Below are 15425 nucleotides of genomic sequence, written 5' to 3'. Positions count from 1 at the left end.
AGGAAGGAAGGAAGAAAGGAAGGAAGGAAGGAAGATTGCAATGTAATAGATAAAATGAATACAGTCATGGTTCGTAAAATACATTTTTAAAATAATTAAAATTTTAGTTGCTATAAAGCCATATTTAATACATTATCTTATCGAAGAATTTTAGTTGCTATAAAGCCATATTTAATACATTATCTTATCAAAGAATTTATAAAGTTGTGTTCCAGGACATCCCTGCAGGAGAAATGGGCAGGGAAAATTCAGTACTGGTACATACTCTGCTAATTTTGAAATATTTTCATAACCCAACAGGTACATGTACAAACAAAAACTCATATTTTTTAAGGACTCATCATTATGTAGAAACTACTTTTTGCCTTATTTAAGAACATTTTATACAATCATATCTTTCTTTTAATTTTTCCCATCAATTGTTATCCATGAAAGGTAGATATGAGATTTTACTGCTTTTTGAAATTTGTCTCAATAATATACATCATCAAATTTGAAAAGCTAACATCCTAAGAAAAACTCATGATATAATCATAAAATAAACATATATGAATTTAAAAATCAAAGGAACTAATTTTTATATCTATACTATACCATATTTGTGACAAATTTGTTAAGTAAATTAATATAACTATTTGAAATAAAAGTTTCATCAAGGAGTTTCTATCTCATTTTCACCTCCATCATGCACCCTGTTACCCTCCATCCCCCAATAAAAGTCCATCAAGCTAAAATAGAAGCTCAAGATTTACCCAAAATGGAGAGATATTTCTCCCTGTGTCTGGAGACATAAACAAAATAGACTCACAACATACACAGAAGTGCAGAATGCTCATGATAGCTCACATATAACCAAAAACAATTTTCTGAATTACCATTTTTTTCTAAGGCTTTTGTGAGAAAAATGGCCTTTTATTTGCCGTGAATATGACTGAATATTCACTTTGTTCAGCGATAAGATAGTCTGTGCTGGGTCAGGTGAGATTTTTTTTAAGCACTGAAATAGAATCATCACACTCAGTAGCAAGTTACAGTGTCTGAGGCATAGTATTGAGGCACAGAACCAATATGAAATGTGCCCCAGAAAGATAATACAGTCCCAACCTGCCGGGGCTGTTGCCAGTACTGGAGCAGACAGTTACATCAAAGGAACTGCATTTACAGTCTAAGAGCATCTTCACGTTTTGGGAATTCTTATCTCAAATGCCAATACAAGTGAACTTGACCCTGCCTCACAATATCCGGAAGGGGGAATGGTTATATATATTTTAAATTAAAATGGTGAATCTTTCAAAAAATAATTTTGACATATACTGATATCAATTGTCCTTAATCAACTTTTAATTACTGCCAAGTGGTAGTTTTCAGATTGTAGTTCTGACTAGAAATACCTTAAGAAAAATTGGGGTTTGAAGTAGTTTTGAAACTTCGTTTTTAAAATATAAAATAGGTCTAAAAGCCAGGAGCATAGAAATATTTGAAGATTGAGGTTAAGAATAAAAGCAAACTTTTTAAATATCTTGCACTTTCTTAAAGGTTTGCTTTATGCACTAAAAATAACTAAAGGATTAGAATCGACCAGGCAAAATCCCTTCTGCATTATTTACCCTTCTAGAGTTCATCCTTGTAATTTATTTTTGTTCAATCTGTTTGGTAAGAATGAAAGTATATCTGCTTATAATATGTAGTCATAATTTTTATTTATATATGTATATATACACACACATATATTTACATGATTTTAAATTTTAAGCAGACAAAAAAGTACATATGCCCTATCGAAAGAGAATTTTGCTGATGTCAGAAGCCTTGTTTAATATTATTTCATTCCATGAAAAAATTTCCAAGATGGGTCCAGCTGATTTAAAATATGACGTTATTGGTTCTTATTCTTGGACTTTATCAACATTAGAACCACACATATATAAATTCAGTCCATGTGTAAATAAGAAATTACGTATACTTGCTTTAATTATTACTGTCTATTACTTGCTCCCTACTTGTTCCCCCGAGATCAGTGTTCTGTAGATTTACTGTGTTAAACTACAATCTCATCCTTGCCCTTTTATGTCTATATAAATTAAATTTCCAAAAGAGAGTAGATTATACTATGATTCTCCAAAACCAAATTGCCACACTCCAACAAGTCTGGTCTATGTAAAAAGGTAAGTCAGATTGGGAATCAAAAATCTTTTCCCATCAGGAACCTGAGGGTTTGCCATCAGGTCTGTTTAGCCTTGCCTAAGAAAAATGCGTTTTGTATGGCAGTCACATTCTGACAACAGAAGACATTTAAACTCATCTGTAATAAGCTTTTTTGAATGATTATAACTCTTTAGTTGGTTTGTTAATATAGCATTTAATTTATAAATGGTTCTAGAGAAGCATGTTCGTTAGATCTCGAAACATATGTGTTTGATATTCTGCAAACAGCCCAAGTGTAGCTTTTCTTGGGAGATGGTTTGGGAGGAAGCAAAGCCTCTAGAGTCTGGCCCACCACACAGTGCTCTCTGGCTACTACATCGTGGACCCAGTCTCGGATTTTTGAACTCCAGTCTGAGTAGGACTGAGCTCTTCTCTTCACCTATTTATCACTTCATATTTCTCATCTCATCTTTCCTCCCTCTTCGACTCTCTCACTTCTCTCCTGCGCGAGGGGGCCAGACAGAACGAGGAGGAAAATTCCCTTGATTTCTGGCCTTTTGATAGAGTTTCCAGAGTTGTCAGATCATAAATACATCTTTTTATTACTAAAAGTTTAAAAAGTGTAGGTTCTGCTGATGGCCCAGTTGCTCCCCGGAATCATCTACTCCTAGAAGTACAAGGAGTACAAGTTTCGTTGTATGATTATTTACTAAAGTGAAAGATGGGAATTATCCTGTAAAACTTCCACAGATCTACAACCTCCCAGCCCAGCTCCCACTATTATTAATCTCCATCTTTCCACTAAGGGCAAAGACAAATATTCACAATTTCCAATTACATTCCTAAGTGCGTCCTAACTTTTAATATTTGTCGAGCACTTGAATGACATCTTTTTGTTGTTTTTCAAATTACAGTATTCCTTTTTTATTGCTCTGAGGTTTTCATTTCGTTTTCAAATGTGAATCAGGTGAAAATTCTCAGAAGGTAAGTCATGCATATTTCATTCTGTTCACTTATCATAAGCCGCTTTCTTCCTCCTTTATACTCATCAACTAGAGAGATACATGCGATATCAAAAAAACAAACAAACAAACAAACAAAAAACCCACACAAAACAAACAAACAAAAAAACTGGCAGGCCAAGTGGCCAGGCCATACATTCTTACCACTGGAAGTTATTGCTAAAATGTGATGATTACAAAAATCCCATTGCACACAAAAATCTAGTCATCAGCTTGAAGTAGTTATTTTGGTTTCAAATTCAGAATTCACACACATGTGTTGTCTATCTGAGTAAAAGTTTGAAAGTATAAACCAGTATATTAAATATGAATGAAAACGTAGACGATTTATCTATATCTACTTTATAATGTATGTATGCATTACTTTATACCTTCAGAACAAAAAACACTATACATCAGAAACGATATCTAATGACATCCCCATAAATGGCTTAACATAATATAATAACAGTGAGTTAACCTTCAAAATAAATGAAAGCAATAAGCAACATATCAGAAGGAACTAAGAACAGCAGAGTTTTTTTTTTAAACTAAATTCATTTGTGATTTCTATGACAAATTAATCAACTTATAAAACACTGTCCTTCCTAAATCTTTCCATTATGCATATTATCCAATTCTGCTATTTAAATTAAGCTGCAAAACATCAGAAAAATAACACGGTTATTTACTAGCTCTACAGATCACTTGCCTAATTGTATGGAATATGGCAGAGATAATCAGCTCATTGTGAACTGCAACAGCCATATAGCGTGGCTCGTGAAATGCCGATGGGACTGTCCGCACTGCATAGCAGAGATAAACACCCCACAAGAGGAATAAAAATTCAGCTGTGAGAACAAAAAAAAAAACAGACAACTTTCCATTAGTTTTATAAGTGAAGAAAAAAGTAAAATTTAAGTTCTTTAGCATGCATTTTGTGTTTATTATAGAAACAAATTTAGTTAGAAATAGATGCATATAAAATATCATTCATATATGAATATATATGCCATATAGTTTTAAATTTTATTCAGTGCATAGATTTTTCAAAGGTATACTTTGTTTCATTGTTTTTTTTTTTTTTAACTGTGTTTGGTATCTCAATTTTTTCTTTTTGGTAAATACCTGGCTTTTTCTTAAAATAACTGTAAAATAATTTTCCACATTGCCAATCAAAGTTTAAGATGTACACAGAGCATCTGGGTCAGAATAAAGTCATCAAGCCACGTTTGTTTTAAAATGTTTATATGCAGCTTCTGGAAATTTAGGTTCTTACCGCATTGAATCTGTTTTAATATAAAGATATATCCTTTGCCAGAAATGTGAGAAAACAGGTTGTAAACATTCAGTGGCATATTTTATAACTATACCATTATTTCTTCACGCATGACAGATATCCCATCGTTTATAGGTGCAGTGCTGGAGGCTTAGTAAAATCCACAGTCACCTTGTTCGCTTGCTCAAGCCGAAAGAGACAAGTGCAGGATAAGGATAAGGGCTTTGCAATTGCACTAGACTTGAGTGGGCTCCCTAATTAACTTTGCATAATCTAAGGTAATTTAAACTTTCTGGCCAGTTCCCTTATCCGGAAAATGAGGATGATGAAAGTATATTTTTCATGGGATTATTTACTAACGAAAACAAATAATGGATATAAAGCATTTCACATAGTTTCTTATGTAGTAGATGTTAGATAAATATATAAATAAAAACATAAATGCTCAATAAATGATTCTTACTGGTAAACATCTAATTTGACTCTTTTTCAAACTGAACATTGTTATTTTAACTTATTCTTATCAAAAACTGTTATTACCCATTTTACCTGTCTTAGTGACATAACCTCATTGGAAGATACTATCTAATTAATAAGAAGAAAGCTCTAATTTGGAGAAAACATTTCATCGAATGCATTACCTAAAGGAAACCTACTTATATACTGAAGCACTGATTTCTGTTTCCATGTGCCAAGGTGTTTTATCTGCCAACATTTTAGCATATTTTTGCAAGTATTTAAACAATAGGTAGTGCTCCAATTATTGAAAATCCCTCAGGCAAACATATCTGTCAAGTGTTACTTGGAAATCCTAATGTGGTCAGAAGCCAAAGGAAAAAATAAATCTCACTCGAAGATCTCCATGGATTTAGTGGAGGCTCCAGTTATTCTGTATGTTGGCCCCTGGCCATGTGCTGTGAATGTTCTTTCCAGCCAAGTTTTACTGGATCAGGAAAAGCAAATCAGGAAATGCTGAGGTCTTCATGTGTAACTTTCTTTCCTAAGTCTTGTATTTCTGTCCATGGTACTACTATTGCATCTTTTCCAGGGTTGAAAACTCGAGAGACAGCAGTCATTGGCTAATTTCTCCTTGGAGTTATTTTTTTATATGTATCATTCTTCTCAATGCCCACAATTACAATTCTTGCCTAAGTCCCTATCCATTCACTTCATTCGTTACAACTATTTTTCAACTGCCCCATCTGAACCTGGCTTCACCCTGTGTTAATCCATTCTTCATAAGTGACAAGTTCATTTTCCTGCAACTCCACTTTGATTATGTCTGGATTTACCTAAATCTCTGTGTCTCCATTTTGGCTAACTGATTCACAATTCTCTTGGAATATTTGCTCATACCCATGTAAGATGCTGGAAATAATTCCTGCTCCCAAAGGAAGACTATAAGGGGTTCCTGCCAGGGCAGACATGTCCTCATTTTTGAGACTTTCTTGCTGCACAGGCTTCACGTTATCTTCTCACATTACTTGGCCTTATTTTTTGTGCTTTATATTTCTTAGACCCTAACTTCTTGTCTAGTCTCTGATGCTCAGGCAGGTCTTTTGTGAGGTACTGCATGCATCTTCATTCATAAATCTTCAGTGGCTCACTATTATTTGACAAATCCTTGTTTCTAGCATTCTGAGCCCTCTATGACTTGATGTTACATATCCAACATGGTCTCCCAATGCTCCCCAACATAAACTCTAAGCCGATCCAGGAAGACTCTTTGTCCCATGAACACACCAAAGGTCTTTCTTGCTTCTGAGCCTTTTTGTTCATGCTCTTGCTCACACAAGAATTCTTGTCTCATATTTCCAAATCTTGACCAATTTTTCAATGTCCATTCAGGTTTCACCCCCATCACAAGGCCACCTGAAGTGATTCTAACCCACTGAATTTTCCTTCCTCTAATCTCTTATAGTCTTTAGCTATCTACAATCCATAATGCAGAGAATGATGCCACACAGTACATAATGAGGAGAGTAATGTTCATGGAGGCTTGTGAATCACTCCCCTCCTCAGCCCCAACTAGGTATGACTTTCTTCATGGCAAGATTGAGTCTTTCAATTACTTTTCTACCTTTGCTCACACTGATGATAGCACTACTCCTGAGCACATAAATAAGATTTAATAAATATTTGTTGAACTGAATGAATAGAAATGATATCATTTTCGTGTTATTGGAGATGCAGACTTTCTGTTACTTTGTCACTCCATGTCACGTTGCAGGACCACACGTGGTCTAAAGATCGCATTGGCATTATTATTATTAGTGGCAACCCCTATTTATAGACGGATCACTAAGAGTGTGGTATTGTTCTTGGCACTCAGGAATTATGAATGCAAAAATATTATTAAACAACACTAGCACAAAAATATGCTGTAATTGAAGGATTCACATGTGGCTGAATTATAAAAACACTATCTCCTGCCAATTATTGCAGTGTTTTTATATTATGTTATACTGAAGATTTAAAAAAAAAAAAAAGGAAAGTAGTTATCAAGTTAATTAGTATGCTGTAATGGAGAAGTATATTTTAAAATATGACAAAATAAGATCCCTCATACTAGCTAAGCTGAACATTAAAATCATTTCATTAGCAATATCGAACAATATGCTCGAGCTCAAAAACAATTTATTATGCAAAGTACCAATTAAACTAAATGTGATATATAAAAGTTATGTTGGGAAAAAAATCAGTTTCATATAATTAACTTCAAACTAACACTGCAATTAGTAAAGAAAATATGCAGATGTTACCAAATTTTGCAGTGTTATTACGTGGGAGCTGAAATATGCGGTGTGCTTCTGCTTTAGAAAATAACGTCTAGTGATAAATGATATTGATAGACGGCAGTAGTAGAGTTTACAAAGGGAATTTCACTTACATTTAAAGATTCAGATATGGCTTTCAGAAAACTAAGGTGTTTTATTTTTAGCCTATTAAGGATAACAGTTTAACAGTTAACTATTGTAACCTTTTAACAATTAATATACCGTAATGAAGGTAATCTCGTTATCTTTCCAAAGGGCTGAGTCAAGGAAAGAAGTGGGAATAATATCAGTTCTTTGACACTGAAGATGTCCCAGCTCCGAGATCTAAGGCCACCCATAAGGGCTGAGAGAAAAACTGCTTCAAAGTGCAAATGTCTCTCAAGCTGTGATACTCTTGTTTGCCATGTTACAGAAGCATTTTGTATTAATAACATTTACCTTCCTTGGCCCCATTTGAAAATTATTTTTACATGGCATAAATAAATACATAAAGAAGCTTTCTATTTTTATCTTCCAAGTGTTTCTTTTAATGTCCTCTATTTTCTCTAAATCCTATCCACTTAGAAAATTTATGGTGAAAGTAAACTTGTGCTTCTACTTTAATAATGTGGTGGGCAGTAGAGTTATTCAGTATTAAATCAAACAATTTTAAAAATGCTTGAAAATAGCTCAAATTCCAGAGTTCCAGAGTTTGACTGGCATACAGTTGCCTTGGTATTCTGAGGTTTATCTGCCTTTTCTCTGGTTAAAATAAGGACAATTATGAGAGTTACAATGATTAAAACAATGGGAATACCAATTTTGAAAGAATTTTAACCTTGAAAGTGACTTTATTAGGCTCTATCTCTAGAACTTGGACCAAATTCTTCACAATCTCCTGTGCATCGCAAATGGAAAAGGTAGAGAAAATACACTTTTCTCTCTCTAGTATATACACTTAAGATTTTTAAAGTTTGATATGCGGTGACAGATATTTAGTGATACCCAGTTACTTCAGAGCTATGCAGCCACGTTACAGACCATGAATGTGAGAAGTGCTCACGAAGAATTAAATTAGACTTCTTGTGGTGTCACAGGGTCAATGTCAAGGCAGTAAGCTGCATCTTCCAGTAATGCTCCTTCTGTGTTGTTTGGAGAAGGGGTAGGAATTGGGATTATATGCTAACATTTTTTAAATGTATTTTAAAACTTCAATCTTTTATGAAAGGCTGTCAGCATCAGCATGATTTGCCTCCCCTTGGACTAAGTTACTAGAAATTCACATATACTTTTTGAAGGGCTAGCTTGAGTGGCTTTAGAATGATTGTAGTGGGGGTTATATTTTTGTTTATTTATATTCCATTACTGTGGAAAAATATTTTACTTCCTCGAGGCATAGTTATCTGTATGATCCTAAAGGGCAAAGAGAAAATAATTTATTTCATATCTTAATTTTATTCTTTTAGTACCATTTTCTCATTTGGACGGTAAAGAAATTTTAACTTCCTTGTTAAATTTATAGCTTAGAAAATCTTTGAGACAATTCTGCTGAGTTAGTTTGGCTCAGGACATTGCTTGACCACTGGGTAAGGGCTCGTGTGTTCACTGCAAATCTGCTGCTCTGTTGGCCAAATGGTCTCTGTGATTGTCCTTTTAATACAAGGAAAAGGTCTGCCAAAATCTTTTTGCCAGCTGAGTCAATCTACGGGATATCTCTGTTCAAGCAACAAAAGAGTTTTTTTTCCTCCTTAATGTTTTTCTCCCTTCTAAATCCTAGGGTTCCACACAACAGCTGAAACTCCTTAGCAGAAATGATCGTAACCACAGATATCTTAATTACTCTTAATCCACGTTCCTCAAGCTCTATCCCAAGACAATCCCCGCCCTCATCACCAGATTTCTTTAACTTCCGAAAGGGCAAAATGGCACTTGAAGTATAAAATTAAGATCTAAAATAAATTAATTTATCTTTTCTCCCTGCCTTTTAACAGCATATGTAAATACCTACTCTTCAAAGAAGCAAACGATTTTTCAGAACAAAGGGTATATAAATAAATGAGAAAAGAACCCCTACTTCCATCATTCTAAAAACACTCAAGTGAGACCTTTAAAATTGTGTGTGAATGTCTAGTGAGATAGCTCAAGCCATGGCAGACGCACTGCCAATGTGGTCAGGCTTTTGTCATTTGACTGAAAATCAAAAGTACATTAAAAAAAAAGTGGTAACAAGTGATGCAGGGTGGATTAAGGCATGTGGTACACTAGAATAAAAGAAGATGCATGGAAATGAACCTAAATAATGAACATTAGTCTAAGTCAGATGAAAAGGAAGTCTAAATCTATTTTCCCCAATACTCATTAAATGGTGCTTATATCGCATTTCATCTGTCATAATACAGTCTAATCTTCTAGGGTAATTAAGTATTTAGATCCTTAGAAACAATTGCTATTTTAGGATTTCTCTATATAACTCAGTAAGAGAGTTACTGTATTCTTCTCAGTTCCTTCTAAACATTGGCATATGACTAATTAAATTACTGAACACATTGTCTGTTTTGTGTGTTTAAAATATTTTACCAGGAAGGAAGAGAAGAAAGAATAAGAGCATGTCAGTGAAGAAGAGAGAACTAAAGATTAAATTTTCTGCAGTAAAAACATTCCATGTGAAATTCATGGAAATGAATTAGTACTTTTGAATAGTGAGGTGGTTACTACATTGTTATATCCTGAAAATGCATAAATATTTTAACATTCCCAATGGAATGGGAACCCAAACCTATCATACCTGTATAATTATTACTTAGATTTGTCTGTCTTTCTTTCAAACTTGGTGAATAAAATATATAGCAAGAATATCAAACTCCGAGGAGTTTCCAGAACCACAAACACCTTATGTATTAGTGGATTTTTCACAACTATGATGAGATGAGGGGAGATCTGAATTTATAAGAGTCCTGTCAGAGACCAGTAATTAGGTCATATAAAAGCAGTTGAGAAAACTCATGGCAAATTAGTGATATAGAAAGATACAGAGAATAACAGAATATAAAGAAGGTAAATGGAAACCTGGATAGAGCTTTTTGTATATATTCTTGTGCTAGGTTAGAAAAGGCAGCAATAGCTTTATTCTCAATTATATCCCTTGTTAATCACAGTGGCTTATCATCACCTAACTTCCAGAAGAAACCAAGGAAACATTTCAGTGTTTACCTAGACCTCCACTAAGTTTGGCATAGAGATTTAGCACGGAATGGAAGTTCTAAATGTTCTTGATGTCACCATCTATCAGTCACTCTCTGCAGCCTTGCTGTTATTTCTTGTAGGTAAGTTAGGAATCTGCCCTCTTATTCTAACTCATCTTGGTCATTGGTACTGCTTCAGTACCTTTAGTATATGTTCTGAATGTGTAGTCAGAAACTGACTGGTAACCAACTAAACGTGCTAAAGAATGAACTCCGTTGTATCATCACCACCTCTACGATTCAATTTACGTATTCCAAACGTGGAAGCCCAAACTAGAGAACCTTGCTGGCAACTCTAAATTTAGGTGTCAAGATGTGGTCTTACTGACTCTAGGGTTGAAATTATAAAGGTTAATTCAGGCACGAGATGTTAATTCCACCCATTTGTCAGTTTGTACCAACCAATTAGGAAACTCATAGGTTAAAACAGTTTTAACTTTTTTACCATGACAAATTTTAATGATATTATATAAAAAAAAATCATGAATATGGACAATTGACTACCAATTTACTAACTTCGGTTACTAGATTTAGGAGAAAAAAACCTGGTAATGCTAAACACAACATTTTTCAAAATGAGTATGACTTGGGATATTTATTTGCTTTCTCTATTAATTTAAGAAAATGTTTCCCTGTCCTAACCTCTTTATTCTTTAAATAGATCTAGGAGAATGGTGAAATAATAAAAATTTTTATCAAAAGCAAATCAGCTTTATTCTGCTTCAATATTTATAAAAGCACTGTGCAATATTTAAAACATAATTCTGATTTGCTATGCCAATTTTGTACCAATCTCTTATTTTGACTATTGGACAAGTCGGAGATAAAATTTTATAAAAGGACTAAGGGTTGCCAATTTAATTTATATAATTTGCTCAAAAACAACTCCCCAAATAAGAATGTACACTTTTACCATTAAAATGAAATTGGAGACAATTGTGTAACACCTGGATTTTGAGATTTAACGTTTCCTAATGCTGGTCTAATCCCGATCACAGAAAATATCACAAGATAAAGGGAACTGAGCTCATTCTTTGTTCTTTCAGCAAATATTTATCAAGAGCCCACAACTGAGAGATACTTCATTAGGTGTCAGGAATACAGTATGAACAAGCTACACAACGTTGCTGAGGAGCATGTAACGACTAGGTTGAGAAACGAAGGAGGAATGAAGTGGATATAAGAATCCTTTCTTTGCCTTCAGTGAGCTACAAATAATACATTTAAACATACTCAGAAAAATTCAAAGTGTTGAGTCATATAATGGTGAATAGTATAAGTCAGCAGTGTTATTTTTATTATAGATATAGGTATTCTCAAAGAGGTATGGCAGTTTAAGACTTTGTAGGAATTCTAGTCTGTTCTAGAAATATTCTGGAACATCTGAATTTTGAAATTCTCTTTCCACCTGATAAAAGGAAATCATTTGTTAAAAAACAGACTACTGTGTAATACTTTTCACATTATCCAATGTTCATTTGTCTCCCATAGTCTCAATGTTTATATCTCTTTTTTTGTTTTCAATTAAAGCTTACCTCACAATTTTAATACAGGACAGGCAATGATGGTTGAAAATTAGAAATAAACATAAATATCAATGGGATTCTGAAAGTCATTTTTAGTCCCTTTCTACATTTTCAAATACTTCTTCAAAGAAGAAACTGAGGCTCATAGAAGCTTGGAGATTTTTTCTAGCTGTTTTCCATATGTTTCTTCCTTCTGAAACACTTGTAGAAAAATCACCTATCTGAGCAGTTTTGGAGCAGTTCTGTGCAGTAAGCAAAAACAGAATGTGCCCATTCTTTAAATTTATGACCCATATTTCTAACGAGAGTTCTACTTCAGTGGAAAAAGCAGTATCGCTCTCTTTCAAATGGTTCTTTATGTTGTATATTTAAATATAGATTGTTTTTGACAGGTATAGTTGATCCAAAATGCATATTTATCAATATATTAACTGTTGCTTTTCCTTTTTTTTTTTCTGAATTTACTTCTGACACAAATATAAAGTATACACAGCTTCTTGACAGAAATTTCCCACAATCTCAAGGTAAAACCTACCTCCTGCCTCTCCCCTACATAGAAATATTTCTGTTTAGGGGATGAGGAAGAATTTAGTCTCTAGTATAGGTTTCTTTTTAGCTGACTGAACATATATGGATTTATTCTGGAATAAGAGCCTGAAAAAAATCTAATGGTAAATTTGCTACTTATAGAAATATATATAAAGAGAACTGCAAAGAGGCATATGCCACACATTAGGAAACATTAAATTCAGAGCGGTTAAATGCAGAATATCTAATGCTACATGTTGAAAGATAAATAAATGAACTTGCTGTAAGGTAGTGTGAAAAAAAATTACAGCAACCACATGTCTCTGGTTTTTCAAGACAGTCCTAATTTCAAATAGTTGTTCTCTTGTTAAATCATGTGTCTTGATTTTTCTTTAGAAAAATTGTGTCACTGCAGGAAAAATGTATTATTGAAAGTAAGGTGTTCCAGTAGTTTATAGGACAAAAACAATCCTGGGAGATAACAAAAACACCACCCCCAAACATTTCACTTCCTTTTACCTCTTGGTTTCTGCATCGTTCTACTAGTCTTTTATTTTTTAAGAGACCCTAATGTTGTCATTTCACACCTTTAGGAGTATGAGCCTCACTAATCCCTGACTCCCAAGCCTTGGTACTTCTATCTCACTCCCAAATCCATGGCCTAGGTCTTCCCACCAACTTCTCAGCTTCTCTCTACTTCCTTGACTGAGACCTGGTTATTATCCAAAGAACTTGCAGCCCTTTTGTCTACGGCCATGCTACCCTGAACAAGCCCGATCCTGTCTGATCTTGGAAGCTAATGAGGGTCAAGCCTGGTTAGTACTTGGATGAGAGACCACCTAGGAAAACCAGGTGCTGTAGGTGTGAAAAAAAAAAAAAAGGACTTGCTGCCGTTTCAAGCTATGGATCTTTATTCTTTCTTGTACTACTTCAGGGTCCTTCTTGCTTTTTACATTCCCTTCCCTGGCATTATCCAGGATTAATATGTTTAAAAATGCTTACTTTTTCCATAGTTTCCTCCTTGCTAGTGAAAAAACCCTGTTACCTGGTCTAAGCTTTCCCTCTGGGGAAAGGCAGAAGTATAATACAAATAGCTCAGGACACTAAAGAGCTATTGTGGCGAGGGGAGTTAAATAAATGAGCTAGGGGAGAAAGCTGTGATCAGCATGAAATTCTTCAGTGAGTGATTTGGGAGGTATGGGAGTTCCAGATGACGAAGAATCATATAAAGTGAGACAAGTTGCTGGAGATGAGGGGATCGGTGTTGGATGAGCGTGGCACAGAAGTTAGCTTCGATAATCCGAGAGAGAAAAAATAAGAATGGGTAGAAATATAGGAAGATTTATAAATAATGTGGGCAAGAATTGGAAGACACTCTTCTCTGATTGCTCCTACTTGTTATTCAAGGAGTCATCTAAGAGAAAGGAGAAACATGGATAGTTTGGAGGTACGAAGAGAGGATACAATATAAGACTTGAAATAATCATTGTGAAACTCTTCTGAAGGTTGATCAGGGAAACAGAGGATTATGAAATGCACAGAGCATAAATGAAATAAGTGATCATCACGTTCTAGTAGTTCATCTGATTACTCCTCTGAATCAATAGTGCTATACTTTAAAGGAATATCAGAATCACCTGGAGGGCTTGTTACACACAGATGGCTGGGCCCCACTATCCCAGAGGGTCTGACTGAAGAAGTCTTGAGGCAACAATTTTCATTTCTAGGAGATTTCTAGGTGATGCTGCTGCTGCCGGTTCTGAGACCACAATTTAAGAACCATTGCCCTAAAAGTCTTTCTACATTCTATAATTCCGACTCCAAAATTCCTGAATTTGGTATATTTCACTTAAAAAATATATCCTAAAAGCAATCTAGATTGAATTTATTGATTTCGTCACATGACTTCTCTGGTTCTCTGAATTCTTATAACGGGTTTTCGAAGACCCACAATAAACTTAACCATCCAGCATTATTCACAATGCATTCCAACATCATCCTCTTTTCTAGTTAGACTTTTCCTTCATGTTTCATATGATTCTCACCCACCTCCACCACTATTCCAACCAAACAGAATGTTTTCTCCACCTCTTTACAATAATCTAAATATTACTCATGGCTTAAAGAACTTCTCTTTTATGAAGATTCCTGGGTTCTGGTCTTCCTTAATTGAACTAATATTGTAACAAGAGTCTTTACCACCTAATTTTGCTTTTTAATATATTTTTTAACAATTCGCATTTATCTACATAAACCAAGAGTAAGTTACTTGATGAGAGGAAAAGGCCTTTATACATTTTATATCTCCCACTGAGTGTTCAGCACAGTAGTAGAGACATTATAGGTACTCAGTGGATCTTGTTTATTGTATAAAATTCTCACTTATATGTAAAGTTTATATAAAATGAATTATAGGTTACTGTCAGTTACATATCCCTATTTATTTCTACATAGAAATCATACATATTACCTTTCCCAGAGTACAAAATAAATTTTAAAAAGGCCTTGCATACATCTCAAAACAACATACAAAAAATGCTAGGCCTAGGTGACTAGGCCATGCTTTCTGCTTGTTCATCCACTACCAAATGATGCCTCATCATGTATTTTGAGTATTACATTCTTTGTAAAACAGAAAAGAAACACAGTGGGCTTTTCTTCATATTAATACAGGAAAATGATTCTTTCTAGTTTGGTTAACTTAAAGACTGTAAAATAATGTTACAGGTTTCTATTAAGTAGAAATTTTATATCTATCCAATTTGTTAATTTTCCTATCAAGGCTAAAGTCAGAATCAGAAATGCTTCCTACCTTAGTTCTATGCTTTATCTTCTACTATAATAGATATTGATATCAACTGATATGGATCTACTGATATCTTCTTCGATATTGATCAAAATAATAATGATTGGTTTTGGTTTTATAGATATTTTATATATAAATATAT

General features: G+C 34.2%; 1 protein-coding gene and 1 pseudogene across 1 annotated transcript in view; one reads left to right on the top strand and one right to left on the bottom strand.

Annotated features, from left to right (window-relative positions):
- GPR158 (G protein-coupled receptor 158) overlaps positions 1 to 15425 on the bottom strand; it is a 318792-nt gene that overhangs the window by 6428 nt on the left and 296939 nt on the right. Inside the window, 1 exon segment of the mRNA XM_006907013.2 lies at positions 3859 to 3997. Coding sequence (XP_006907075.2) covers positions 3859 to 3997 — 139 coding nt within the window.
- Positions 13223 to 13341, top strand: LOC112475699 (annotated as a pseudogene).

Source organism: Pteropus alecto, unplaced genomic scaffold (genome assembly GCF_000325575.1).
Source record: "Pteropus alecto unplaced genomic scaffold, ASM32557v1 scaffold11, whole genome shotgun sequence".
In the NCBI taxonomy this organism is placed as follows: domain Eukaryota; kingdom Metazoa; phylum Chordata; class Mammalia; order Chiroptera; family Pteropodidae; genus Pteropus; species Pteropus alecto.
Note: the sequence above shows the minus strand (reverse complement) of the source record. Positions and strands in the feature narration are given on the sequence as shown.